Source organism: Colletotrichum spaethianum (genome assembly GCF_022836535.1).
Source record: "Colletotrichum spaethianum MAFF 239500 DNA, contig07, whole genome shotgun sequence".
Taxonomy (NCBI): domain Eukaryota; kingdom Fungi; phylum Ascomycota; class Sordariomycetes; order Glomerellales; family Glomerellaceae; genus Colletotrichum; species Colletotrichum spaethianum.
Window position 1 is genome coordinate 1,423,276 of NW_026054777.1, and position 25,455 is coordinate 1,448,730.

General features: G+C 51.6%; 5 protein-coding genes across 5 annotated transcripts; 1 reads left to right on the forward strand and 4 right to left on the reverse strand.

Annotated features, from left to right (window-relative positions):
- Positions 1 to 538: 538 nt before the first annotated feature.
- On the reverse strand, positions 539 to 1,380 carry ColSpa_03825 (uncharacterized protein; the record flags this gene model as incomplete). Its single annotated transcript, XM_049270037.1, has 2 exons — positions 539 to 1,298; positions 1,367 to 1,380. The coding sequence occupies 2 exons, from the start codon at positions 1,378 to 1,380 to the stop codon at positions 539 to 541; spliced, it is 774 nt and encodes a 257-aa protein (XP_049125994.1).
- Positions 1,381 to 9,258: 7,878 nt separating this feature from the next.
- ColSpa_03826 (uncharacterized protein) lies at positions 9,259 to 10,626 on the forward strand (the record flags this gene model as incomplete). The annotated part of the gene is made up of 1 exon (XM_049270038.1): positions 9,259 to 10,626. The coding sequence occupies one exon, from the start codon at positions 9,259 to 9,261 to the stop codon at positions 10,624 to 10,626; it is 1,368 nt and encodes a 455-aa protein (XP_049125995.1).
- Positions 10,627 to 15,919: 5,293 nt separating this feature from the next.
- On the reverse strand, positions 15,920 to 16,871 carry ColSpa_03827 (uncharacterized protein; the record flags this gene model as incomplete). Its single annotated transcript, XM_049270039.1, has 2 exons — positions 15,920 to 15,933; positions 15,956 to 16,871. The coding sequence occupies 2 exons, from the start codon at positions 16,869 to 16,871 to the stop codon at positions 15,920 to 15,922; spliced, it is 930 nt and encodes a 309-aa protein (XP_049125996.1).
- Positions 16,872 to 22,536: 5,665 nt separating this feature from the next.
- ColSpa_03828 (uncharacterized protein) lies at positions 22,537 to 22,959 on the reverse strand (the record flags this gene model as incomplete). The annotated part of the gene is made up of 1 exon (XM_049270040.1): positions 22,537 to 22,959. The coding sequence occupies one exon, from the start codon at positions 22,957 to 22,959 to the stop codon at positions 22,537 to 22,539; it is 423 nt and encodes a 140-aa protein (XP_049125997.1).
- Positions 22,960 to 23,662: 703 nt separating this feature from the next.
- ColSpa_03829 (uncharacterized protein) lies at positions 23,663 to 24,082 on the reverse strand (the record flags this gene model as incomplete). Its single annotated transcript, XM_049270041.1, has 1 exon — positions 23,663 to 24,082. The coding sequence occupies one exon, from the start codon at positions 24,080 to 24,082 to the stop codon at positions 23,663 to 23,665; it is 420 nt and encodes a 139-aa protein (XP_049125998.1).
- Between the last annotated feature and the right edge of the window lie 1,373 nt (positions 24,083 to 25,455).

The following is a 25,455-nucleotide window of genomic DNA, read 5'->3' on the forward strand; positions in this document are numbered from 1 at the left end:
CGTTGGCCGTAGAAGACAAAACATGCTTCCTGCATTTATCGCGCAGGGAAGATGGCGAGTGGTCGTGCGTGGGAAGAACAGAGCCGCTTACGGCGCCAGTGGCCGACCTACTGATCAATCCAATGCATAGTCTTGCGTATCCGCCCGTCCGTTACAAACTTTATGACAATGGTCCGTTCTGTAGGTGATGTTTGGCAATTGGCAGTTGTGATTGAGAGGCAAAGCCCAAAAAGCTTCTAGACTGTCTGCGAGCCATCGTCAGCAACAGTTGTGCGCATCACCTTAGTCAATGATCGATAAGCAATCTGTCTTGTTTTTTCGATAGTTTGTCCTAGGGAAGAACTCTTCTACATATCATGGCTGCGCTGGGGACTCTCCGAAGGCTTAGTAGTGCCTTGGCATAAGCTGGCTCGCTCATAACGCGTAAAAATCAAGCGAGGGATCTGCTTCGTTCGGATAGCAATGTTTTGTAGAGGATCAACAACGCAAGCAAGCGGCACACAACAACATCCCCAACGCACTAGGACTGGCTGCTAGACTAGTCTACATCATCCTCGTCTCCGTCCGTGTTAAACTCCGAGCTTTCCTCTGACAAGTCTACGCCTCCAACAAAGCTAGAGTCAGCATCTGACGAGCTGACATACTCTTCATCGGACGGGCCTTCATCCATTCCGCACATCGAATGACCTGCCAACTCTAGCTCTCCATCGCTGAGGGTGTCGAGAAACAACTCGGACGCGTCTGCGGTGTTCAACTGAAAGACAGCTCTCGTCCGGTGCATCGATGACTCGTGGGTGTCTGAAAACGATATCCGTGCGAAGCAGTACATGTAAAGCATCTTCCTCGACACTGAGTCGTCGCAGACGGGAAGATTTGCGGGCAGGAGCCCCGGCTGGATGGCGTCTTCGGGCGCAAGAGTCTTCATTATCCGCGCGGAGAACATCAGAACTTGCTCCAGCACCTTGACAATGACGGGTAGGTTGCCAAAACCAAAGTTTAACGCCTTATCAAACTCGAAAAGGAGGTTAGTCCTGTTGCCGGATGGGCCATCGTCTGGCTGTTCGTGCGCTTTGCGGACTTTCAGGCACGCCAAAAGCGCGGCCACCTTGACGACGAACTCTTTGCCTTGGAGTGGCCCACACAGACAGCTTATGACATAGGCAATAAATCGATCTCCCGAGATACTGTTGATGTCCTCTTTTACTTTGTCAAATGGTGGGTACCACGTGTCGTCGGTCAGTCCGGTATGGGGACAGTTGACGGCCAGGCAGATGGCAAGGCAGCACTGCTCATCTTGCCTAAGTAGATTGGTCCTGATTTCATCAGCAGGCTATCCGCCGTGATAGAACAAGGGCGTACGGCTTACCACATGGAGTCCATGATCTATATGAGCAACGTCTATGGCTGCTCGATAGTTTCCGTTCACGTCATATCGCCGACGAGCTTTATACTGTTTCCCATACAGGCAAAATCAAATTTTGCTTTTTGCACATGTAGACTCATGTGGACGTCCGACCTCACCTATCAGTTGAAGTCCAATAGTAAGTATCTATTAGAAATTGACTCTTCTGCCAGCTGGTTCTGCAAAAGCCATAATCGGCTAAGGAATTCACTTCGATAGCTGTTTCTGCAACGGTCTCGACTGATTGGAAATAATTGTGAAGTGGGACGTAGATGCACAACTACTGTATTCATGACGCATTATTATACTCTCCGAGACTGAATCGCCTCTTGGACCATGAACGTCCACGTAGGAAGAACCGGAATGATAGAGACCGGCTTCGCAAGAAGCATCTCTGGTCATCTTTCTGGCTCCTGTTGTGTTTGAATTCTCTAACTACCTGTCACTTACTGTATTTATTCTACTGTAAAAATACTTATAAAGATCGTACACACCAGATTTGGCATCTTGGTTGCAGTTAAACCCATCCGCATAGCACAGCGGCATGGCAACGAGACGTTTGAAACGCCCTCGCCAATCAACCAGTTGGCCGACTCAACCGACTGACATAGACAACGAAGTCGTGGCTTTAGGCGGAACAACCCACGCAATCGACCTCACAGAGGCCACTATACAATCTCAAAAAGCACCCGTCAGTAGGGAAAAACGTCTGGAGGAACTCGTGAGAGACTCCGGCCGTCTCAGACAAGAACTTGATTACTGGAAAGGCGTCGCCCTGAAGGGGTCCACCTTCATAGCCAACGTCGACGAAGCTGTGGCGGAGCTTGCGGACATTGTCAGCAGATTTAGGAGTGTCATCGACGGGACAAATTCTGTATTGGAAGAGAACAGTATGGCTCGTGGTAGTCCGTCACAATCCGACCTGTACGGCGATATAGAGAGACAGACTGGTTGTAGACAAGACTTGCCGTTGACAAAAGGCGACCTCGACGTACTCCTGACTCCTGTCAGACGAGGTCGAGGGGGGTATGACTTTGAGGTCGTTGATCCGAAAAGGAGTCCGAAGCGAGCCCCAAACAATCCTGGAGGCTGGTTCTAGAAGTGAAGCGTAAGGTATCACGGGGATCCTCTTTTACCCGCTGCGTTATCTAGTGTTGGGAATGATTCTGTGCTTCTCCCGCTCCGGGCGAAATACTTGTTGTGCCAGAAAAAGGCTTCGGCCGATCTGAAAGTACAGTTCACTAGTTATGAGCAGAAGCAGGGGCAAGCAATGATCATGAAGACACCTAGTGTCTATGGACGGAGCTCCGAATGGTGAGATCTCGTCACCGATTCCGAACGTGGCTGAAGTGTTCATGCTGGGCAGCAGCTGAAATCAGCGCTCCGATTCCTCAGTCACTTCGAAGTAAGGCTAGAAACAGGCGTGAAGAATCTATGCAGTATATAAGAAAGGCTAGGAGCCAACAGTTTAGCACTTGCTTTCGCCGCCCTGACTGACTGCATCCGTCGCTTCTCCGTAGATGACTATGTCTGGAAAGGAAGTTCTCGATTACGTTATGAACATGTTTTTTGACGACAACTGATGGCACGAAGCCGCCGTCAAATTTGGAGCCAATCCCATTTTCTCCGGCTCCGCCCTCACGCGACTTGCCAATGGTGAAGACTGTTGAGAGCTTCACCTTGAAGCTGCTTCGATGCACTGGACCGGGGATCTCCAGCACAACATCGCGTTGGCCGAATCGCTGGAACATCCCAAGTTCGAGGGCGAAGTCCTTTCGCAGATTCAGGGAGCGGATTCACGGTTCACTTGAGTATCCAAGAAAACGACGACAAAAGCGATGAATATACAAGGGCTCGATGTTTCTGTAGTCTGTTCAACCAGGAAGGCCATGAACTGACTACTTGCGTACTCTATTACAACAAGGACCGGGGGCATCTGGAGGAGTTTCGCATTCCAGGCCGCCAACTGCCGCGTAGAAGACTTTATTGGATTCCTCTGCAGTACTCTTTGTCTGCATATGACTCAAAGCCGCTCAAATGAGCGGTGACGTGAGATACGAGCATAGAGTTCGAACCTCAGTGTTGAGATGCACCTTCGCGGGACTGGTTTCCATAAGTCTCCGCTAATCGGCGACCGACTACGTATGTCATGTTACATTAGCAGTACAATGGTTACTTGAGGGCATCGCACGTGAATGGATGGTGTAGTCTGATGAAGTACGCCTTCTTGTACGAAAGTCTAACGTAACCACGTCGCGAAGAATGAATCTCTGTAGAGTATCCACCAATGACCATGATGAACCTTGAGTCTTACAGTAGCAAGAAATGATCAAGTGCTCGCGGTAGCATGAGTTCGTATATTAGAATATATAGCAGACGTGGTTTTCTATCCTTGACTCTTCAGACTTTTTCTCGTTGCAGTCGTTCGTTGGTAGATGGTGTCTACATGAGTGCGCCTTCCTCCAAGCTGCGAACGTGTGTTCTTTGGAGCCATAAACAGCTCTAAATCCCCTGCGAACGCAACTAGAACCCAAGAGGACCCAGGGCATGTTTGTGTGGTAACAAGACACAGGGATTGGGTAATAATGGTCTATTGTTTGGCAATATATTTTGCATCGAGTAGCAAATGGACAAATAATACAGGTATGCCAGAGCTAATTACCGCTTCTGGGAAGCGTGTTGTCAGCAATACAATGGACGAATCAATGCATGTCTCTGGTCGTGAAGAGAAGCCAGTAACGGCTGTGACGAAAGGCTTGTCGGCTCGGGTCACCAGAAGCCGTTTCGCATCAGGCCGAGTTGTCCCGCACAAGAGTTGTCCTGTGCAATCGGCCTGCAGATCCATAAGTGGCTGTGATGTAGCAATGACTACGGACATCAAGCCCCACAGCCGAATTCGAACGCGACTGCACCTCGGGCGATGATTGGCGTGGGACAGAGGCTTGCAAAACCGGTGTCCGTTTTCGCAAGTATAAACTTTCCGTTAAGCACGGACCATTGGATCCTGAAAACGCTTAAGGTACATGACCAGGGAGCTAGGGTACCTTGACAAAGGCCACACTACATATCGGAGCCCGAAATGGATTACAAACAAACCAGTTGCCTTATTGGCTGACATGATATCATTTCTAGGCACCATGTTATAGAGATATCGTTTTAACCGAGCTGCCGTTCCACCCACGTAATAAGGCATCATTTCTTCTACCGTATGCCTTACCCTGAGTACCAGTGTGTCCTTGATGGCGCCGCTGCTCTTCAAGCTGATGGCTAGTCCAAGGATTATGGATGGACCTATACTGTGTATTTCCATATTGAAGTGTGAAGGTCACATTGCGTTCAGCCAACACTTGTTGCGTTGCTGGGCACTTCGTCCCTCACTACCTGACAGTACTAGCCGCTCGGCCAGTATCGACCGAATTTAAGGAAAACCCAATTTTTAGCCCTGTGCCAGGAAGAAACAAGTGATTTTGTGTGCGTAACTGCATCCCGAGTATTCCCCATTATACGTTCAGTTTTTCAAATCGTTACTGTACATCAGATCTGTTTTGTTTGTATGGACACGTTAACGTCTAACTCATGGCATCGTTTACTTGCCCGTCTGCTCGATATGCCCCTGCGAGTTCCTGTTGTGACGCAAGTCGGTTAGGATGTCCTTCGTCAAGCATTTTCTTGCGAACCTCGACAACGTGCTCGAATAGCTTGATAGCATCTATTACTCGCCCGTCTGCTTGATATACCATTGCGAGTCTGTGTTGTGTCGTAAGTTGGTCAGGATCCTAAGCTATAAGACAGACTACGCTCAGCGTTCGTGGAAACTGGCTCTGGGAAGATTGTGCGACATGCCCCAGACGAGCATTACTTTGCGTTCCTTACCTTCTCATTAGGATTACTTATCATAAATGAAGCGACGGCTCAGCATGTCGCTGAGTCGACTCGGCCACTCTTCTACAAATTCAACCCCCATGCATCGACTCTGCGAGCGAACGCCTAGTAGACGTTGCTTTGTGGTCTACGATCGCATTCGCGTCAATGGCAGAAGGCTTAACCAGCTAGATGGTGCGTTTTCGAAGTCAGGGTTTTCAGAGTGAATACGGCCGAGATTCATCCTAAACGAAACTTCTCATGTCCTCCATTCTTCCTCTATTTCATCCCTTTCTATCATCAACGATGGAGCCGACTCTCGCGCAATCCCAGCATCGACTTGGTTCGTGACATGCTGACAAGCGGAGGCCTCACTAACGCTGAAATTGCGACAGTCGCAAGATGTAGTATCCGTGCCGTACGACGCATCCGTCAAAGGGTAGAATGCTTCGAAGCCATTGATAGAGAAACCGAACATGTATCTGCAAGAGATGGCATTATATCTGTTCAACGAGTTTAACACCTACGCGACTACCTCTAACATTAACAGGACTCTAAGGAGGGCTGGGTGGACGATGGAAATGGCGCGACGCATTGCCCAAGGACGGAATGCTGACCTGCGTGATTACTACCTGCATAAGCTGTCGCCTTTTCAGTCGTACTCTGCTACGACAAGGGTGTAGCCGGACCCCTTGGCCAGCAGATCTATCAAAGGACCAAATACAATGTGACGAACATACAGGACTGGCGTAGCCCGCTTCAGCCATCGGTATCCAATCGGATGAACCGCAAGGCTGCTCGAGCATTCTCCATGTGATGAAATATAAGAATCGGCCATGCTTCACTGTGAGAGGCTCCTTATCAGAAAAGGCGCCCTGTCGTTCGCTGACCAACGAGATTACCGCGACGAATGAGTGTATCTTTCTTCCAACGGGACAGAAGACGGAGTCGAAGGGTCGTTTCTTGCGGCCGCTGATCTGCTTGGCATGGCGCTATTGGAAAAGCACCTGTTGTATCAAGCCTGGCTGTTGGAAGGGTCACAGGCGGCACAGGAAAAGTACAGTAGCGCCTCCCCTTTGCCCATCGGTGCCCCAGGCCGACACTTTGGTTGTCCCTTTTAGTGCATGGCATGTTTATGCCAGAAGAACCATTCAAGTATGTGATACGCTCAGGTACGGCGCAACCAAGACTCCACTGCAAAATGGTTATTTGCACCTAGCCTGGTGATTATTTGATTGGCTTGTTGGTGCTGTAAAACCTCGACTAGCAGTTACATCGATATGGATGCCAGGCGCCATGGCGACAAGAGACGACCATATAGTTGTGTGCCAAAGTGGAACGTGGACTTGGCAAAAGATCACATTTCACATCCATGCACAGACCTCCCTTCACAATGCTAGCCACATAACCTAGAATGTGACAAGCCATTAACACGGAGGACCGGAAACCGTTAAAATCCATGAGTGAGTTGGCCACCTCTGGACTAATTAAGCCGGCTGCGTCCTGCCCTGGTTCATGCACTTATGTCACAACCAAGAGTCCGTTACGACATCAAATGCAATGTGACAAACATATAGGACTTGGCATCAGTCATTGGTATCCAATCGGATAATCCGCAAAGCTGCATGAGCGCTCTCCTTGTGAGAAAGTAGTCTTGCTTCACCTTGGTAGGCTCTTTCTCAGAAAAAAAATGCCCTGCCATTCGCTGACCGGTTAGACTGTTGGTGCCTATTGGGGACTATTCGGATAGCCATGCTTGAGCCGATAGTCGAAGCCATCTTGCGCCCACCAAAGCAAATGGTGGCGGCAATCTGGATGTGGTTGTGGCGGTGGCGGCGGTGGTCGTGCCGGGTGGCCGTCCGTCCGTATAATGATTACAGTCCGAATAACCGCACTCATGAAGGGCCCCAGTATCGGCCGCCCGCACCCTCCCGCCCGCATGAAGCTTTCTACCGCCTGTCAGTCCATCTGCCTTACGTCACTAGCGAACGGGTCGTGGGGCCCTCCCCATCGATGAAGACGACCGACTCGACCACACAGCCCCAGTTGTTACGACGATCCAACAGCTTCCCGACTGCCCGCTCGATCATGCCTCCAGTGCCTCTGACCCCTTGTCCATGATCACCCTGGTACACCAGACACCTGCTCTCATTTCGCCTTCGACCGGCAGAACACCACCTCATTGCTGGCTTGAGGCTACTGGACTCCCTCCATCGTACCATTTCCCCTTACGGTCGGAAAATTTCGGCCGGAGATGAAGTCCGTCAACGCAGGAAAAAAGGTCTATCAAAGGGCTAAACGCAATATGACCAGCATACAGGACAAGGCGAACCCCGCCTTAGCCGTCAGGAGCCAATCGGATGATCCGCAGGCTACTTAAGCGCTCTCCGTGTGATAAAATTTTCGAGATGCTTGCCAGAAATATTGCGACCCTTGATCCTTGATCGGTTTGGGGTGGGGCGCGCTGTTGGAAAGCATCTGTTGGATCAACATCGGCTGTTGGAAGGGCCATAAGCGGCAGGAAATGAACAGTTGCACCCCACCGCGTCCAAGACCAACACTCTGCTTGGCTATCTTCGACTTCTAATGACGTGCTTGGTACGCCTGCAAGCGAGGCTGAGTTGAAGACGCATTTTAGCCTGCCTCGACAGGCCCTTGTCTAATGCGTGACGATCGCGGGTTGGTTCTTCAAGAGCGTTGCCAACACTGCAGGACTAGCTGTAGTGTATGATTGCCCGGATTTGGAGCTTTGCACCCACTTGTCAACCCTTCCCTGACAATAACATGCTTGGTATCGGCGCTTTGGGGTACAACATGCATGGCAATGGATCGGTTGTGATTTTTGGGAACTGCCTACTCTGTTCGTGCTTTCAGACGAGCTATTATCGAGAAGCATATAAAAACACCGTCAAATCCTCTCCCCGAAAGTTCTTTCATCCAACAATCACCTTACCGAATTATCAGCGCGTTCACCATGTCAGACAACAAAAAAGGGGGCAAGATTCTCGATCCTAAGGATGCGGACCTCCTAATCGACCGCGGATCTGACTCTCAGAGGAGGCGAGAGGAGGCTTCAAAAAAACGTTCAAAGGCCGAAGAGGCGGAGAAGATGACTCAAGATGCCGGAACCGAATCTCAACGACGTCGAAACAAAGGAATCTAGGCGCAGTTTATTTATATAAAGTAAGTGGGATTTAAATATCTGATTCACCACACTAACAAAGACAGAAGCGCTTAGCACAGGGATATGATGCGTTTATTTCGCAGCAATAGGGGAGGAGTCACAATCAAATATGAGACCAGGACTGTTCTGTCAAGGAGATCTGTTGCCTGGGAAAAGGCCTGTTATGAAGGGATTGGATGGCTAGGAGCCAAAACCCCCGGACAAGGGGGCTGTCGCGGTCATTACAGAAAATACATCAGAACGCACATAGCTAGCTACTGCAGCAATACACAGTCCTTACCATACAATTACTTCCATTCTTATTATCTCTATATAAATCACTTACTCAGCGAATATTGAATCTTTTTTAACTATATTGGTAGATTAAGTCTAAAAACCACTTGACCTATCGATTTGTGTACATTCCACTATGGTCGGAGGTTGTTGGAGGTGGGTGTGGATTCCCTCTCCTCCCAGACCAGCGATCCCGATGCTTTGTCACTATCCCATTGCTAAACTTGACTATTCAATCCCTCATATATGAATACAGGTCTAGAGATTCTATGTTAGTATAAAATAGGCCCAATTGATTGATGGTGGCGATCAACCTGTTGTAAGGATAGTAAGCAAATGGTGGCTGTTAGATCGACGACCTGGCGGTACGCCAACCTCCCCACTTAAGAGGCGGTGTGGGGCCCAATCCGCATCCCTACCCTCACTAGCTTGGATAAATAATTCGCGTTTTTCAACATTTATCCTACCGCCATCCTTCATCCTCAATAATCCAAGAAACCATTCAGCACAGTTCAACTTTCTATCCTATACTCTCAGTATGGCACCCTTTGACTTTATCGCACAGAAAAACATTCGCGATGCTCAATACGCCTTTGCTTGCAGTCTCATTGCCGCCAAAGAAGACATTGTTGCTTTCGTCCACAAACGACTTAATTGGAATGGGACGGGTTCCTATAACGGTTTCTTGAAAGGCTCTTTCAATATAAGCTTCAAAGTACAACGTGCCGACAGCGACGAGCTGGTCATCATTCGTTTCCCCATTCCTGGAAGAATACACGAGCCATGGCGAGACGAAAAAGTTGAGAACGAAGTGATGGTTATGAAATATCTTCACGACCTAACCAGCATTCCGGTTCCTCTTGTGCGCGATTGGGGCCTCACTGAGGACAGTCCGCAGCACTTGGGTCCATTTATTATTATGGATTTTGTAGAAGGGCAGGAGTTGAGTGGCCTCCTACAACAACCAACTGAGAACAAGGAAGACGCAGTAGTTCTAGACCCAGATATCGACAACGCAAAGCTCGACTTCGTCTATGAGCAGATAGCAGGCTTTATACTGGAACTGTCGCATCACCGTTTCCCACGCATTGGAGCCATATCCCGGGACGCGACGTCTGGTCAGTGGGAGGTTACTAGACGACCCTTGACGTACGACATGAACGAGGTTGTTACTCTTGGTGGCTACCCAACCGACAGCCTCGACTCAGCGGCGCCATTCGATTGTGCTAGCCATTTCTTTGCTGCACGTGGCAAATCTTTTCAAGTACACCTCGAGGCCCAGCGCAACATCGCTGCTGATGACGAAGAGCTTGCTTGGAACGAGTTCGTAGCACGACATTGTTTCGCACATATAATCCCTACACATGGCACTGTCAACGAAAATGGGCCATTTAGGCTTTTTTGTGACGACTTGAGGCCTACAAACATGCTTGTCGATCCGGAAACGCTTAAGATAAGCGCAATACTCGACTTTGAGTTTACCAACGCCATGCCAGCACAGTTTGCTGATGATGTGCCCTGGTGGCTGTTGCTCGAACAACCGGCCGTATGGATTGGTGACGGCAAATTCCAGGAGTTCTTGACTCTTTTTCAGCCGCGGAAAGACCAGTTCATTCGGGCTATGGAGAGGGCCGAGGCCAAATCACGGCTGGCCACGGATGAGACAAGTCTCTCGGCTCGCATGCGAGACTCCTGGGACAGCGGGCGCTTTTGGTTCAACCTTGCATCGCGTAGTAGCTTCGATATCAGCGAAATTTACTGGGAGGTGTTACATAAAGATGGTTTAGGCGAGGCCCTTTTAGACAGTGCGATTCTGAAGGGGAAAGAGGCGTTCTTGCAACGGAAGAAAGCCCAGTTTGACGCCTATAGAAGGGAAAAGGAAAGTGACCAGCGCTTTACTGATTAACGGTTGGCCATTGCAGGAGTCATCTCAGTCTGGAATAGCCAAATTATGCTTTGCTGTTTTCACCTTTCTCTTGTTACCTAGGCTCTGTTTTGCAAAGTATGTGAAGCAAGGAATGAATTACCGCGACTGGGTTGTAAAACCCTGTAATCGTTAATAGACAATCTCTTCTTCATAACTCAAACCGGCAAAATAGTTACAACAGGCGAAGCTTCCAGACACCCTCACCACGTGCAAAAGGAATACATATTAATAGGGTTTGAAAACCTGTCTTCGTACGAAACGATCGCCCCGGAACATCCACTGTTCACCCAATCCTTCAGTAGTTCAATTGCCCCAATAGTCTTCATACTAGAGCAAGCAGTCTGATAAGAGGATAATGCCCGCGATGGCCAATCCACCATTGCTCTGGTGTTTCTCTCTCAACTACGGTTTCTCATCGACCGAGGCCAGAAATGCGGTGTGTAATGGAGTCATACGCCTCAATGTATCGTTGTTGTCAGGTTCTGCCTCCTTATGCCCGATCTAGGCGCCGTCGCTGTTCATGGACGCTTTGCCGAGATGCTGATCGAGAGTGTAAAATATGTCAATCCGTTGGAAAACGTTCCGCAGCATGTTCCACCCCTTCCTGTGGAGCTTTCACGAGGTCTCGTCTAGACGATCCGTCCACAGCTCGGTATCGCATCGTGTTTGCCAAAAGTTATAAAAAATGTGGCTTGCTCTGCTTCGAGATGGATGCTGCTGGTCTGGTTAATCATTTCCCATGCCTGGTGATCATTTTGGAGTCCAGTTCGCTCCAACAGCATCTCGCCATTTCCTGTGGCCAATGGCGCGCATTGATTAAGCGTTCGAATCATGATGATGATGATGATGATATATTTAACGTCCAGAGTAAAAAGGGACGTGCCGGGCGATGCCGACATGGTCTATGCTAATCTATACTATTTTACAGGCTGCCGTCTTCACCTAACGTTCCTGTTCAATGAGTCGGGCAGATTTCAGAAAAGAAATTGGTTGCCTCCATCCATTCGCACAGAAGAGAGGCTCCCTGCGTAGAACCTAGCAGAAAATCTATGCTTGCTTTCGCCATATGTCGGCGAAGATGGGCTGGGGTGGCTTTCCGGCCACGCTTGCAGAAGTAGAAATGCACTGGGGTTTTGCGTCTACCACAACTGCAGTCGAGCAGTGCGTCCTTATGGGCAAACCTCTCGTGGTATGCTGCGAAGTCTCCGTGATGCGATCTTGATGCATACAGCCTTCCCAGCAGGTGTCGAGGAAGGCGAAGCTCGGGGGGCTTGGGATGGGGGACTATCCCAAGGTCGGCATACTGCCGAGGGCAGAGTGATGGCCATCTTCTGTCGAAAGTTTGGAAAGCGACCGCTTTAGACTGCCGTTTCAAGTGCGCCAATGTAGGCCGTGGATGTGATTCTGGGGTTTGTTTGCAGGCCTCCTTGGCCAGAGAGTCCGCTTCCTCGTTTCCTGGTATTCCCGCGTGTCCAGGGCACCACCATATGTATACCCTGCCGGGCATCGTCCAGCTTGTCCGTTCTCTCTGTTTCCAAGAGCAGGAGAGCCCACTAAAGGCCCTAAATCTAGTCTGGCTGCTTCCTGCGCTCCGAGCAACGAGCCTAGCCGCGACTGCGAGGTTGTCGAGGCAGATATGAACATTGTCTGCCATCCGTGCCGTGGGAGACCTTACGGCTTCCAGCAGGCCCTGAAGAGCGGCTTGCGCCTCTGCGTCAAAGACCTCCGTTTGGTGGCCGAGCGGTTCGGATCCCCGGAAGATCTGTCGTGTGGCCTGGTATCCTACCCAGCCAGCCCCGGCGGAGGTTCTGCTTCCGTCTGTCGTTTGGGAACCGTCGGTATAGACAACAATATCCCGCTTTGAGAACTTTCCCAGTCTGTCTGTAAATTCGAGGGCTAGTTCTTCCTTGGCCTTCCCAGGGTCGTATCCGACTCTCCGGAGGACTTTGTGCCAGTCCGCTAAGCACTCCCAAGGTGGTAGTTCCAGCGGGTCTATGTATTCAGCATTGCCATCTGCAAGCCATGCCATTCGTCGTAGCCTAGAGTCTGGTCCTGGCCTGTCTCCGAGCCTCTTCCGGAGGGGATGTCGTTCGTCAAGGCGATGGACCCTTACAGAGGCTTTGTAGAGCTTCGCGTCTAATATCACCTCTGCCGGCGGCAGGGCAGCTTCGCGCTGTAGGATCGGTACAGGCGTCGTTCTATACACTGGGAGTACAGATCTGATGGCCTTGGCTTGCATAGTGTCAAGTTGGTGAAGCAGACCGTTGACCCCGTTCGACACAGTGTGTCCATTCTTGACCCGGTTCCTGCCGGGCCACCATGCCTCCGATGCGTAATACTGAATAGGTGATACGCAAGAGGTAATAGCACGACAAAGGAGGTGCGCCGGCGCGCCCCAGACGGTGTTCCCTAGTCCTCGCAGTCCGTTGACTACCCGGCATGCTTTGGCGCAGAGGTCTCTCACATGGTTCTTGAATGAGAGCCTTCGGTCGAAGTGGACGCCAAGCCATCGCAGAGAGGAACCTTGGTCAACAGCATGAACTGTATGCTGCCGCCCGTCCAACATTGTGATAGATATTGGCGGGTTTCCATCTTTGCGTCTCTTGGTGAAATGGATGAGTTCCAACTTGTCGAGATCGAACGTGATACCCTCCGACGCGCCCCATCCCAGGGCTTCTTGCCATTCTTTAGCTAGTAGGGCACAGTTGTCTTCTAGAGAGGTTGAGGATGCCAGGATGGCGATGTCGTCGGCATAGCCAAACCGAGACCGCTTCCTTCCGGGACGCGCAGTGCCCAGCTTGAATAGAGGTTCGATGTAGAGCATGAAGAGGATGGGAGACACGGGTGAGCCCTGTGGTAACCCACACTCGAGGTCGAAGACGTCTCCCATCTCCCCGTCCAACCTAATTCTTGCTCTTCTCCCGATGACAAAGCTCGAAACCCATTTGACGAGGTTCTCCGGCCATCCTTGTTGGCGGAGGCGATGGACCAGCCTCCCTGGCAGCACGGCGTCGAAAGCCCCTTTCACGTCAAGTGTGAGCATGGAGGTGACAAGACCCCTCTGCCAGGCGCACTCGATATCGTGGATGGCAGCACCAGTGAGATCGCTACACGAGCGAAGAGGGAGGGCGCCGAACTGTTGGTCGTGCAGTATCCGGTGCTTGACTGTGATCCAGGCAAGCCTCCTTGCTACAAGTCTCTCCAAGCCTTTTCCAAGTACGGACAAGAGCGCAATTGGTCTATAAGAGCGCGGGAGCGCCCTGTCTCTCTTGCCCGGCTTAGGCAAGATGACTAGGATTGCTTCTTTGAAACAGGTGGGATGCCAGCCCTCGCGTATGCATCCGCTGTAGAGCGAGAAGACAATGTCCTCAATGACCGGCCATGCGGTCTTGAGAACGGCCGTCGTGATTCCATCGGACCCAGGGGTAGTGCTTCCCGCAGAGAGGACTGAAGTACGTATCTCGTCCTTTGTGATCTGTGGGAAAGGAAGTTTGGCCTGCGGGTGGGGTACTAGGGTCTCTGCTGGTATGTCCGCAGAGATGGCAGCATTTCTGAGAAGAACGCGGGCAAACAAGTCGCGCTTCTCTTTCGGTTGTGAGACGAGAGTGGATGGGTTGTCCTCATCTCGGAGTGGTGGGGTCTGGAAGGATCCTGTGGCTTTGTGCCACCCGACCATTTCAAATACGTCTTTGCCTGTGGAGGCTGCGGCGATCTTTTCTCTCCAGTAGGTGTCCTTGGAACGGCGAAGCTCACGGAGAAAGTCCTGTTTAAGGATGTCCTCCTCCTCTCGCTCCCATTGACAGTCTATTCCCAAAGCGCGGAGTCTCGCGACGGTTCCTCTTTTAGTCGTATAGGCGTGGTGTTTGCGCGTACAGGTTTCGTTCCAGTATGGCCTCCCTGGTCCTCTGCCAAGCGTGCGCCTTGTAGAAGCCGTAAGCGCTTCTCCAAGACAATCTGTGAGCTGCTGCGCTAGGAGGTCCAACGCCTGTGGATCTCTTGCGTTGCTTGCAGTATGGCGCAGAGGTTGCATGTTTCGCCTAAGAACGTCGAGGAAGAGCTTCTCATCCATCGTGTCGAGCCGGAACTTTCCCGCAGTTGGGCTGGGTATATCGGTTAGGGCCAAGGGGACCCGGGTAAGCAGAGATTCGTGATCAGACGTTGTGTGTAGGGACGTTTCTATGCTGGTGGATGCCCCATAGAGGTTGCTGGACGCCCAGCATAGGTCTAACGTGTTGCCGTCTTCGTGTGTAGCTTCACCTGTCGGCGACAGCAGGACAAGGCTGGCGGCTTCAGCCCATTCTACCAGGTTGTCAGCGTCAGGGGAGCCTGTGGCATCGGGCTGCCAGGTCCAATGGTGTAGGTTGAAATCCCCCGCGATCAGTACTCGATCCTCGGGTTTCGGTTGCCAGGCCGCTATGATATCCCTAACCGCTTGACCGGGTCGCAGCGAGCCGCAAGGGGGGTTGTAAACGTTGATGACTGTGAGGACTTTCCGCATTCCCACCAGGAGTTGTAGGAAGAGCAGATCTGTGGATGGGCTGGGCAGTGGGCGTGTTTGTACGCCCCGTAGTCCCGTTCCTCTGCGGAGGTAAGTGAGCACCCTAGGTCTGTCTTCAACCCAATTGTCCACTGGGGTGAAAATCTCAAAACCCGGGTGGCATCTTGTGAGCCTTCTCTCTTCCGAGCGGATAGCGGGCTCTTGTAGTAGCAGTATGTCGACATGGGCCGCGTAGGCTAGATTCAGTGCCGTTTCGTGTGCAGATGGTCGTCTGGCCACGTTTGCTTGCATGATTTGCAGCATCCTAGAGGACTGTCTGCTCCTGCTGTGTCTCATTTGTCGGGGCGCAGTCCATCACTTGTCCTTCTTCATGGGAATGTCGATGCGATTGCTGGGTCGCAATTCTCCACGATCTCTCTCCCTCAGCTCGGATGGCCCGTAGCTGTGCCTTGTTCCTCCTCTGGACTACGCCCTTCACCACTTTGGGTTTGATAGGGCAAGTCGCATAAAAGGCGGAGTGGGGGCCGTTACACGATGGGCATTTAAAGGGGCAGTCACAGCCATCGTGACCCTCGGTGCCGCCGCAGGGTGCCCGGTGTAAGTCAGTCGTGTGGGAGGGAGAGCTGCACTTGAGGCATCTCTTCCTTCTGGTGCACGTTCGTTCGCTGTGAAAGCCGCCGCAGCGGTAGCATTGGGGGGACCTCTTCTCCCTCGGAAACTGCAGGTTCACAAAAACGCTGGCCCCCATCAGACGGAGGCGTCTTGGTAGTTGCCTTACGGCGTCCGCCCTAAACCAGGCTGTCACCGTACCCAGCTTTTCGACTTCGTCTTTTCTGGAAAAGTATGCTTTTTCAGGCTTGAGTTTTGTCACAATCTGTATCTCTTCAAGGAGCTCCTCGGTCGTGATCTCCAGCTCGGTGTTAGTTATCAAACAATGCCTAGTACAAGGGACATTTGCGATATAGGCTCGGATCCAGGTATCGCGCTGCTCGACCGCCTGCGCCTGGAGAAGGGCAGCAATCTGTTCTCTGTTCTCCAGCAGGGCTTTTGCGCCATCCGCTGATGAAGGTAGGAGTGCTAATCCTGTCTTTACATGGTCGATCCCCTTGAGGGCTTCTCGAGCTTGGGGACTCAGCTTTTCTCGAACGAAGGCGTATATGTCGTAGGCCCTCTCGTTACGAAGCGGGTTGTCAGGTGGCAGACGCGCGAAGACGCGCAGGTCTTTCGAGGCCGCCTGGTTTCGGGCTTGTTTTGCAGCTTGTTTTGTTAGCTTCGGTTTGTCCTGTTTTCTGTTTAGTGGCTGGCTCGCCACCGCCGCGTAGGAACGAACTGGGGTCGGCTGGTTCTGGGCTGTGTGTAAGGGATGCCCTTGGAGACTCAGGGCGGACTCGCTGGGTCCTGTGCTAACAGCATGCATAGACCTTGCTAGACCCCGTTGGTGCCGGTCTGACTGCTGCTTCTCCTCCTGAAGCTCTCTTTCCAAGGATTCGATCTTCTTCAAGCAGTCTTTTAGGAATTGTTCCCTCTCAGCGTCCCGTCGTAGGAGGTCCTGGACAAGATTTGAGAGCTTGTTGATCTCATCTTTAAGCTCAGCATTGTCCTGGTAGCTGACTTGCTCAACCACTCTGACCTTTGCGGTCGGTTTTCGGACTCGTCCCGACCGTCGAGAAGTACTGGCGTCCCCGTGGACTGTGATAGTTGGCCCGACATCTAGGGAGACGGCCATGATGGTGGGATTCAGCTCGCGTGGGCTGATGATGAGAAATGATAGTGTGGTGGGCCGCAGCCCTCTATGGTCTTAACAGCTGCTAACAGTGGGTACTCTGATTTCAAAGACTTCAGTGTTGGTTGAAAAGCGTTCGAATCAAGTCTGCCGAATGGCAGCGAGATAAGTCGAGATAAGTCTGAGATCACGTGCTCGCCAATATGGCTACTTTGGGCAAATGATCAGCTGAGACCACGTGTCGTCCGCTGCTGCCTTGTGTGTCAAATTCCATATGATCGTCCTCCACCTCAGTGACTGGTGCAAGACTTTGCCACCCTTCGTCCGTACTGTACGCGACGATGGCCCTCACTGGTTCCCCGTCCTACTTTGACTGGGATACCTGGTCCGAAGTCGAGTCGATCAATGGAGGCAGCCCGGCCGCATCGTCCAGGGCAGCAACACAGCAGCCTACTTCTGACGGCAGACTCCCTCTGCTTCGGCTGATCGAATGGGATGAACTCCGCAATTACGATGAGCAGCCGCCGACCTGTATCCATTACTCCCTTGAGTGGAAATTGACAGCGAACAACAGAACAGTGTCCAAAGACAGCGAGCCGAATCTTGTCCTTGCCCCGAGTGATTTCTGGGAACTGACTTTGCGGAGCAAGCTCAATAGCCTCGTGACCAAAAAGTTAGCGACCAACAAAACCTTCAAGCCCGATGATACCACTGTGACAGTGTCTGTGCGGAACCGCGCCGAAGAAGACTTAGTTAAGCGATTCGACGATCTGGATATACAATGGGAAGTCGTCGAGATGCAGCTGTGCACCTGGAGTCACTTGTTCCGCGCTAGCAAGAGGCTTAAGATCAGCATCTCTTTCAATTACGTGGAGGCTAGACCGGTGGCTGGCACTGCTGGTCGACGAGGAACAAAGCGCTCAGCAACACAACGGATGTTGGCTGAACGCGATGCCGAGCTTGAAGGGGAGCGCAATGGGTCAGGGCAGGCGCCGGTTTGGGAACGAGTGTATAGCCTCATGAGATGTCCTGGTCCGCCCTGTAATCTCGGACCGCACTGCTGGGTTGATGACAACGGTAGGAAGCACTACAAGCTAGTGACTCGTCATCTGACCAAAATGGTTGCCTACGTTGAGGATGGCGGAAGGCCTGAGAGCCACAGCGATGTCCCCAGTAGCACCCGTGAACTGCTGTATGCGGAGGATCAGCAGCGTTTAGACCGTCAGGGGCGGTCTAAGACGCATGCGAATTATCCACCCATCAACATTACCAATGTCTTACCCGGATCCGATGTACCGTTGCCTGGACATCGGCCCAGGCCAACGCCTGCAACCACATCTCCTCACGCTCCAACCCGACTGAAGATCTCAGGGCCAAGAGACTCCGCATTGAGGAGTTATTACGAGTGGCAGTGCTCACAAGTACTGGATGACACGTTCAAAGCAGGATACCGGAAGGCTTATGAGGTTATGGTTGACCATTGTCTTGACCTCGAACAAGTGGACGAGGACCAAGATGCTCAATTCTTCATGGACAACGGTGTTAAGAAGGGCGCTGCAGCACGATTTATCAGGGACATCCGCGCGTGGGCCCAGTGTCGGGAACAGGAACGGCAATAGGCTACGTGGTTTCGTATATCGTACAACTGTAATAATGATCTCCTTGTTGGAACAACCCGTCGATAACTTCATGGGAAAGGGACCGGGAATCCTAGACGGACACCGGTTATTCCCAGCCAATCAGCACGCAGAAATATCGCCGTGGTTTCGCGGTGAAATCCCCGGCCGTTCGCGTAGGATTCACTTACACTTAGAACAGACAAGCAACTAGATTATCACGAGAATAGACTACTGCTTCAGTCAACTACCCGATCGGGTTACCTGTGTAACCAACACTCCTACTGAGCATTGACCTCCTCCCTATTGATGCTCCTCTATCTCCACACCCGCATGCCGAAAGTGACCCTCCGCGCTTGAAGTCCTAGAACCGACTGATTGCACACACCACTCGAGAAACCACCCAAAATCGGGACAGTCCTCGTACTCTGCCCAGTGTCGCTTGATAAAACTCTTCAGCTCTGCGAAGTATTCTTCAATAGGATTCAAGTCGGGTGAATACGGCGGCAAATACAGCAACAAAACTCCAGCATCGTCGCACATCTGCTGAATACTCGCTGAGTGATGGATCGAGGCGTTGTCCATTACAAGTACCGAGTTTGGCTCGGGAAACCGGCCGCAACGTAGAAGCAACGCCTCAATAAATTCCTCAAAAGCCTCGCCATCGGTATGGCCTTGGAAAATTTGCGAAAATAGAACGCCATTTTGTGTATACGCTGGAAGCACCTGGTACCGCTGGCCACGGTGGAACTTAGCTGTCTGCGTGGGTGTCAACCCCAGAGGAGACCAGCCCGTACGTCGAAACCCGCATCGCCTGTCACAACCAGACTCGTCAATATAGACTAGATGGTAGGACCGAAAAGCCGAGAGCTTATAGAGATAGTAGTCACGCAACTCCGCATTCCGTTCTCGAGCGATGCGTCGCGCGGTTTTCTTCGTCCATCCAGCCCTCTTCAAAGCCCTACTGATTGTAGAGGTCGTCACCCAAGTATCAAACTCGTCGAACAGGAAAAGCGCTATTTCTTCCAGATACAGGTCCGGTTTCTCAATCAATCGTTCACATAATGCACTGAGCATGGGCGGGGTTACGGTTCTATGTCGGCCAGCGCCGTTCGGGGGGGCTCTCGTCGACCCGAAGCATTCTAGCTTTTGGCGGATGCGTCGAACGGCACGAGTGCTACACTTCGCGGTCCTGGCTATCTCGGCATTAGTAAAGTTTTCGCTTGCTAGCATGTCACGGATCAAGTTGTGCTGCGACTGCGCGAGAGTCGGCGCCATTGTTGATGATGAATGAGGGACTTTCTGTGGAGTTAGAGTCAAAGGGACACGTGGAGTCCTGTCATTTCGGTTAAAGATCGGCTTTACTCACGCTGAGGATCCTCTTCTCCAGCGTTTCAAGAGACACGTATGCAACCGCACACTATGGAGTCGCCGACGGCTGGTTGTTCGTTCGTCAAGTAGACTCACGAGCTGAGTGGCCGAGTCGAACGCTTACCATGGCTTATTGAGCCACTCGCTCCGTTTCTGCCAGATAATCCTAATGCGAAGGTAAGGAACGCCATTAAACGCTCGTCTTGAAGAGCTTCATGCTGAGTATTGTAGAAAATTCATCGAGGCGTTTCTCTGGTGCCAGGATACGCCGACATAACAGACTCCCTGCCGGCGTCATTTAACCAGATGACCACGGTTCCAGTCACCCTTTAGAAGCCAATCGACCATCGACCGACTTTCGAGCGAGAATGGATGCCATTTAATGATCATTCGGTTCGTTCTACGCATCGCGATATCAAGAAGAGCAATTAAAAAATGGTGTCATTCTGCAAGCCTTCAATGTTGAAGGCGAGCTGCCAAACATCGTAAGCCATTTGGCCTCGGGATGCGGCTAAAGACACCCAAGCACGTGATCTTCTTGCCATCTTCAACGAAATGGTTACTGTGTCTTTTCCCCTAGAACTAAGGGAGGGAAGCATTGAGAATGGGCAGATCGAGGCTTTATGGGCTTGCCTGAGAGTTGAAAGGTAGGTCTTCACGCTTCACGCTGTAATAATGTAGGTCCATTCCGACGCCTCCAAGTGGCCACGAGCTCGACAAGCAAAGATGACATCGAAGAGGCTTTTTGGGCAGATTGCTGATCCCGACGAGGCATACAGGAGAAGTATTGAGCGCGCCTGAAACTGCTTACTGCTTGGATAGAACGACAGCTCGGTTAGAACGATATCTCTATAACGCTGCGCCTAAATGGAAGACAGCCGCTTGTTGCTGATGCTGCGGACCCCCTGTCAGCCATTTTTTGCTTACGTCACGTTGATTGACTGTCATGATGACCACCTGTCAGCCATCTGTTCCGTAATCCATTTCGGGCTCCTACGTAGTATATGTAGCGTGGCCTTTGTCAAGGTACCCCAGCCCCCTGGTCATGTACCTTGAGCAATTTCAGGATCTAATGGTCCGTGCTTAACGAGAAGTTTATTCTTGTGAAAACGGACACCGGTTTTGCAAGCCTCTGTATCGTGCGCAAGTCTCGACCGATCCCTGTCCCTTGCAATTATCGTCACGTTCACATGGCGGAGAAAACTGTAAGCTGTTCGTTGGCTATCATGACCTCCCACTTCGCCGATTCGGATACTGGTCGGAAAACCGGGCTTGTGCAACTAAGACACAAGATGTTAAGCACCTCTATCTCCGTTACGACCAAGACTCGGCACCGCCTGCGCCAGCGTCGGTGGTAGAAAGATCGTCAGATGCCCTGCTTGGACAATCGACATATATAGCACGACAATCCCCTCAGTCACCCACTTCACGTTCTGCTTCACTACGGCCAAAGATTGAACGACGTACTCGGCGAATCCCCCCAAACCTCGACGACGATGCCATCTCGAATCCCAATATCAACTTTGCTGACGGACAACCTGGCCATGCAGACTGTCTCGGCCGAGGTTGGAGTTTGTTCTGAAGAAGCATCTAGACCACAAACCCCGCCACAGCGAGACATTTCGTTGTCAACAAACGGCTCATGCTATCAAACAGATGTCGAGCCGTGCTCCGGCACGACGAGCCATGCCACGGCGGCTCATCCATTACTATCATCCGCAGAGCTGACTTCCTTTGGGAAACTCACTTTGGAGGATAAGTTCTTGTTGCGAATGCTGCAACCGTCCGCAGTAACGCCTTCGAGTGTGGCTCTCCAGCAACAGATGTTCGATGGTTATGGCAGTCTAGGGCCCCCTGGCTACTCGCCTCAGATGTTAACCCCTTGTTGTTACAATGCATTCGTCAAGTAAGAGAGAGCCGCGTCCTGTCAGGTGTCAAGAAATCACTGCTAACGAGTTCAAGTTTTTTGTTCTTCAAATCCTTATGCGATCAGCAGCTCCTCGATATTTCCAGCTTCGGCAGCTATGACCCGGCATTTTCCTCCCCCACCTGCAACTCCTATTGCGGATGGCATCCTAATTACGCAAACGGGGTGCGTCAGCCATTGGAAGACGGCACTTCGAGTGGCTATTCCGTGGAGAGTTCGCTCCCCGAGACCTACCTTACTGGTGGGTGCCTGAGCAGTGGTGTTGCTGTCCAAGGTCCACCGGCCGAGCTGTCTCAAACGTGGACCCACGGCTTCGAGGCTCAGCCTGTCCTACCACAGGCTTTTGTGCTTGGAAACGGCGACAATTGGGATGTTGCTGGGGAGCAAAATGGGCTCATCACAGTTCCTGAGCCATTCCCTGCTGATCAGATGGCCCTATTGGGTTCTTGAGAGGCTTCCCCTTTCCCCTGCTCCAGTTTGATAGCACATGGACCAATACTGTACGATGTAGCGACCTTTGTTTGATCCCAGCAAAAGAGAGAAGCGAAAGCAGAGTCGTGTATGCATGAGCGCATAGAAATGAGAGAGTGTTCCCTTTTCAAGGCAGAGTCCGTCCGCCTGGAATTGTGTCTGGAGGACCTATCGCTCGGGCTGATAGCATGAATGTCAGCCACACAGTTGATCAATTATTCACTTCAAGGCTCAATCCAATGGAATATGGTGTTGTATATAATTACGTCGAGGACCCGTCTACCTATGCCTCGCGTGCAGCTGCGTCTTCGTCCTTGGTGCAAAGACTAGATTGCCCCAACATGATCGTGATCAAAGAACGACCGGCTGCCGTTCCATTCAAATCCACGCGGCGGACGAACTGGAAACAATTGAGAGGCGGCTCGCTCGCTTCGATGAAGTCTTCCCACTCTGCCGTCTCGTCTGCGTCGCTGATGGCGAATCCGTTGATGTGGTAAGCAGAAGCGCTGCTATTGATTTCTGCCCTGGCTGTTCTTGCTGGACACCCTGGTTGACGTCTCTTGTTGTAAAGCGCGACGCGCGCAGTCTGATGAACCCCGGTGGAAGATCGACCATGCTGGTCGCTGTTGGTCATGTGCGGTCGGATTTCATTCGCCTCTCCCTCGGAGGAAAGGGCGGGGGGCAATGTTCTGGCGGGACCAGGCATGGAGAGCGCTGTTTCGTGTCGCCGATCGCGAATGGCATGTTTCCCTCCTGACGGTATTGCAGAACATCGACGGCTTTCGGTGTGAGGCGACATGGAAGAAACCCATTCGCTAACGACGTCGAACGAAGTCAAAGACTGATGCGACATTTCGATTAGCCGATGGCCAGCCGGAGGTGAGACCTCTGTTTTCGATCGTACTGTATCACATTCGGATACTACATATCCTATCCCCAAGCCATAGCTGGTATTCCTGTTGAGCGCTCGCGACGAAGCCGTTGTTTGCTCGGTGGATCCCTGTACGCTCCAAAAGAGGCGCCTTAGACTGGGGTGTTTAATAGAAAGCTCTTTCTGGACGTTCACGTGCATTCCCCTGCCCAGCAGGAAGGGGCCATTTTGCTTGACCCAAGAGCGAGTGTTAGACAGCCATAACCCCGTATCCCTGAATGTTGTTTTGATGGGATCCAGCCATAAGGGTGTGAAATGCACGGAAACCGCGAGAGCTAGGACGCCACCTCAATCCACGGCCAATCAACGTGTATCATTTGCCTTTGTACAGTAAAAGAAGCCTGCTCTCTTGATTCGAGTTAAATGTTTGCAACTGCCTGTACTATACGTATCTGCGGTGCAAATCAACGTGTTGCGTCGTTTGGTCCACATCTGGTGGCCTCGCCCTTTTGTCCGTCGTCTGGTTTGGCCGCGCTACCTAGGACCTTCGCCCGCACTCGCAGGCTTGATCGTGCTCTGCCAGCAGGTGGCTATAGTTCGACATGTCCTCCTCTGCTTCCCACGTGGGACATGCGTAACCGTCCCACCTGACGGCGTATGAAACATTACCGCCGTCGTTTTCATAGCAGCCCACAATGGACTGAAGACATGACGCCCAAGCAGGATTGCTCGGCCGAGGCCGCTCGACACATTCTTGCCATACTTTGACGGAGTTTCCGTCGTCAAAAACCCATAGAAGTTGGCGATCAACTGGCCAATCCCACACGAGTGAATCAGGAACCTCTGCGACTACGCCGTAGAAGACGCGGCCATCACTCGCGAAGGTGCAGATGACTTTAGTTACATCAAGACGTGACGACCATGCCGCATCGACCGCCGTGCCCTTCTGCACTCTCATATTGGCTTATGGTTGTACGGTTTCTCAAGAGTACAGTCAAGGCCTCCTCGTGAGGATGAATGAACCTTTGGGAAGAGGGCTGATGACGGGAAAGAAGGGTTGTCAGCTCTCAGCAGGCAACCTGAGTTTATACCAATGCGTAAGCAGATTCGTCTACACTCATGGAACGCAGCCACTTTTCGATCCAATCATCGTTTGCTTGAACGCACAGATCTGCTCTTTCGTTGATAGACCGTTTGTTCTGGATCTCCAAACCAGTATCCGAGCAGTCGCTGCTGCGGCGGGATCTCGCCAATGCTGTAATGTGGTCACACAACTGAAAGAACATGGTCACCGTATCGCACGTAAGAACACAAAGACGCGTCGAAGATGAGCCTTTCGGTGATCACATGGGAAACCCGACTACGTTTTGCTACTATGATGCGCCCTCTGTTCTGCGCGTACAACTTTAAAGACGACAGGTATCTCACGCGCCGTCTTCAAGCCTCCTCGGTATTTCGGCAGAGCCTCTTAAGCAAGTTCTCCATCCCTTGAATAGCATGCTTATATTGAGACGAGATGCGCGCACTAAACACTGCTTCGTCACCGCCGTCAAACTCCGTACAAATGATAACGGGCCACTGATTCTTTGCAACCTCCTGCATAACTTCCTGCGCGAGAGCAGTCACAGCGCCGACTCGCGCGGTTGCCCTCATTACTACGTCTGATTCTGTCCACAGGTTTGTGCTTCTCATGTGTCTGTCTGACGTGTCTGGCGCTGTGGGATCAGCAACGGGCGTAGCGGTGTTGGTACTGGCTTCGTTACGTTAGCAGGTGCTGGTAACAATATAACAGTGGAATTGCCTACAGCTTTCAACGCGTGCCCTTTTTCGTGGATGCTGCTGTATGGAGGCTTGGATAGCCTTTTGTCGCTCATCAAGCTCTTCGTTGAGGAAAGAGCCCTCGAAGAGCCTTGCATCCCAGCCGCCCAAGCGGGGAGAGCTTTGATCGAAGGGAGATTCCATGTCTTTGAAACTATTGAGAAAAGTCTATGAAGTACAATAGACATGGTCTTAAACTTCGGTCACGAGTGCACAGCATTGCAATTTATACCTTTACGCAGCTGCGGAACCCTTGGTTTTGCCGTTTCAAGAATGCCATATGGGACGGTGGCCTCTGCAACGAGCAAAACGTCCGTCACTTGCCACCAGGGATGCATGTCCATGTTTCACGCAATCATCCTCCTTTAGTCACTCATACTCTGGCCGTTTTCGTGAATCTACGGGTCCTGCTGCGACTATTGTTGTAATCAAATGGGATTCGCTGCTGTGGACAATTCCTTTGCGATCCTTCTTTCTAATACGACGCAGCCAATTTCCACATGATGTAATCTC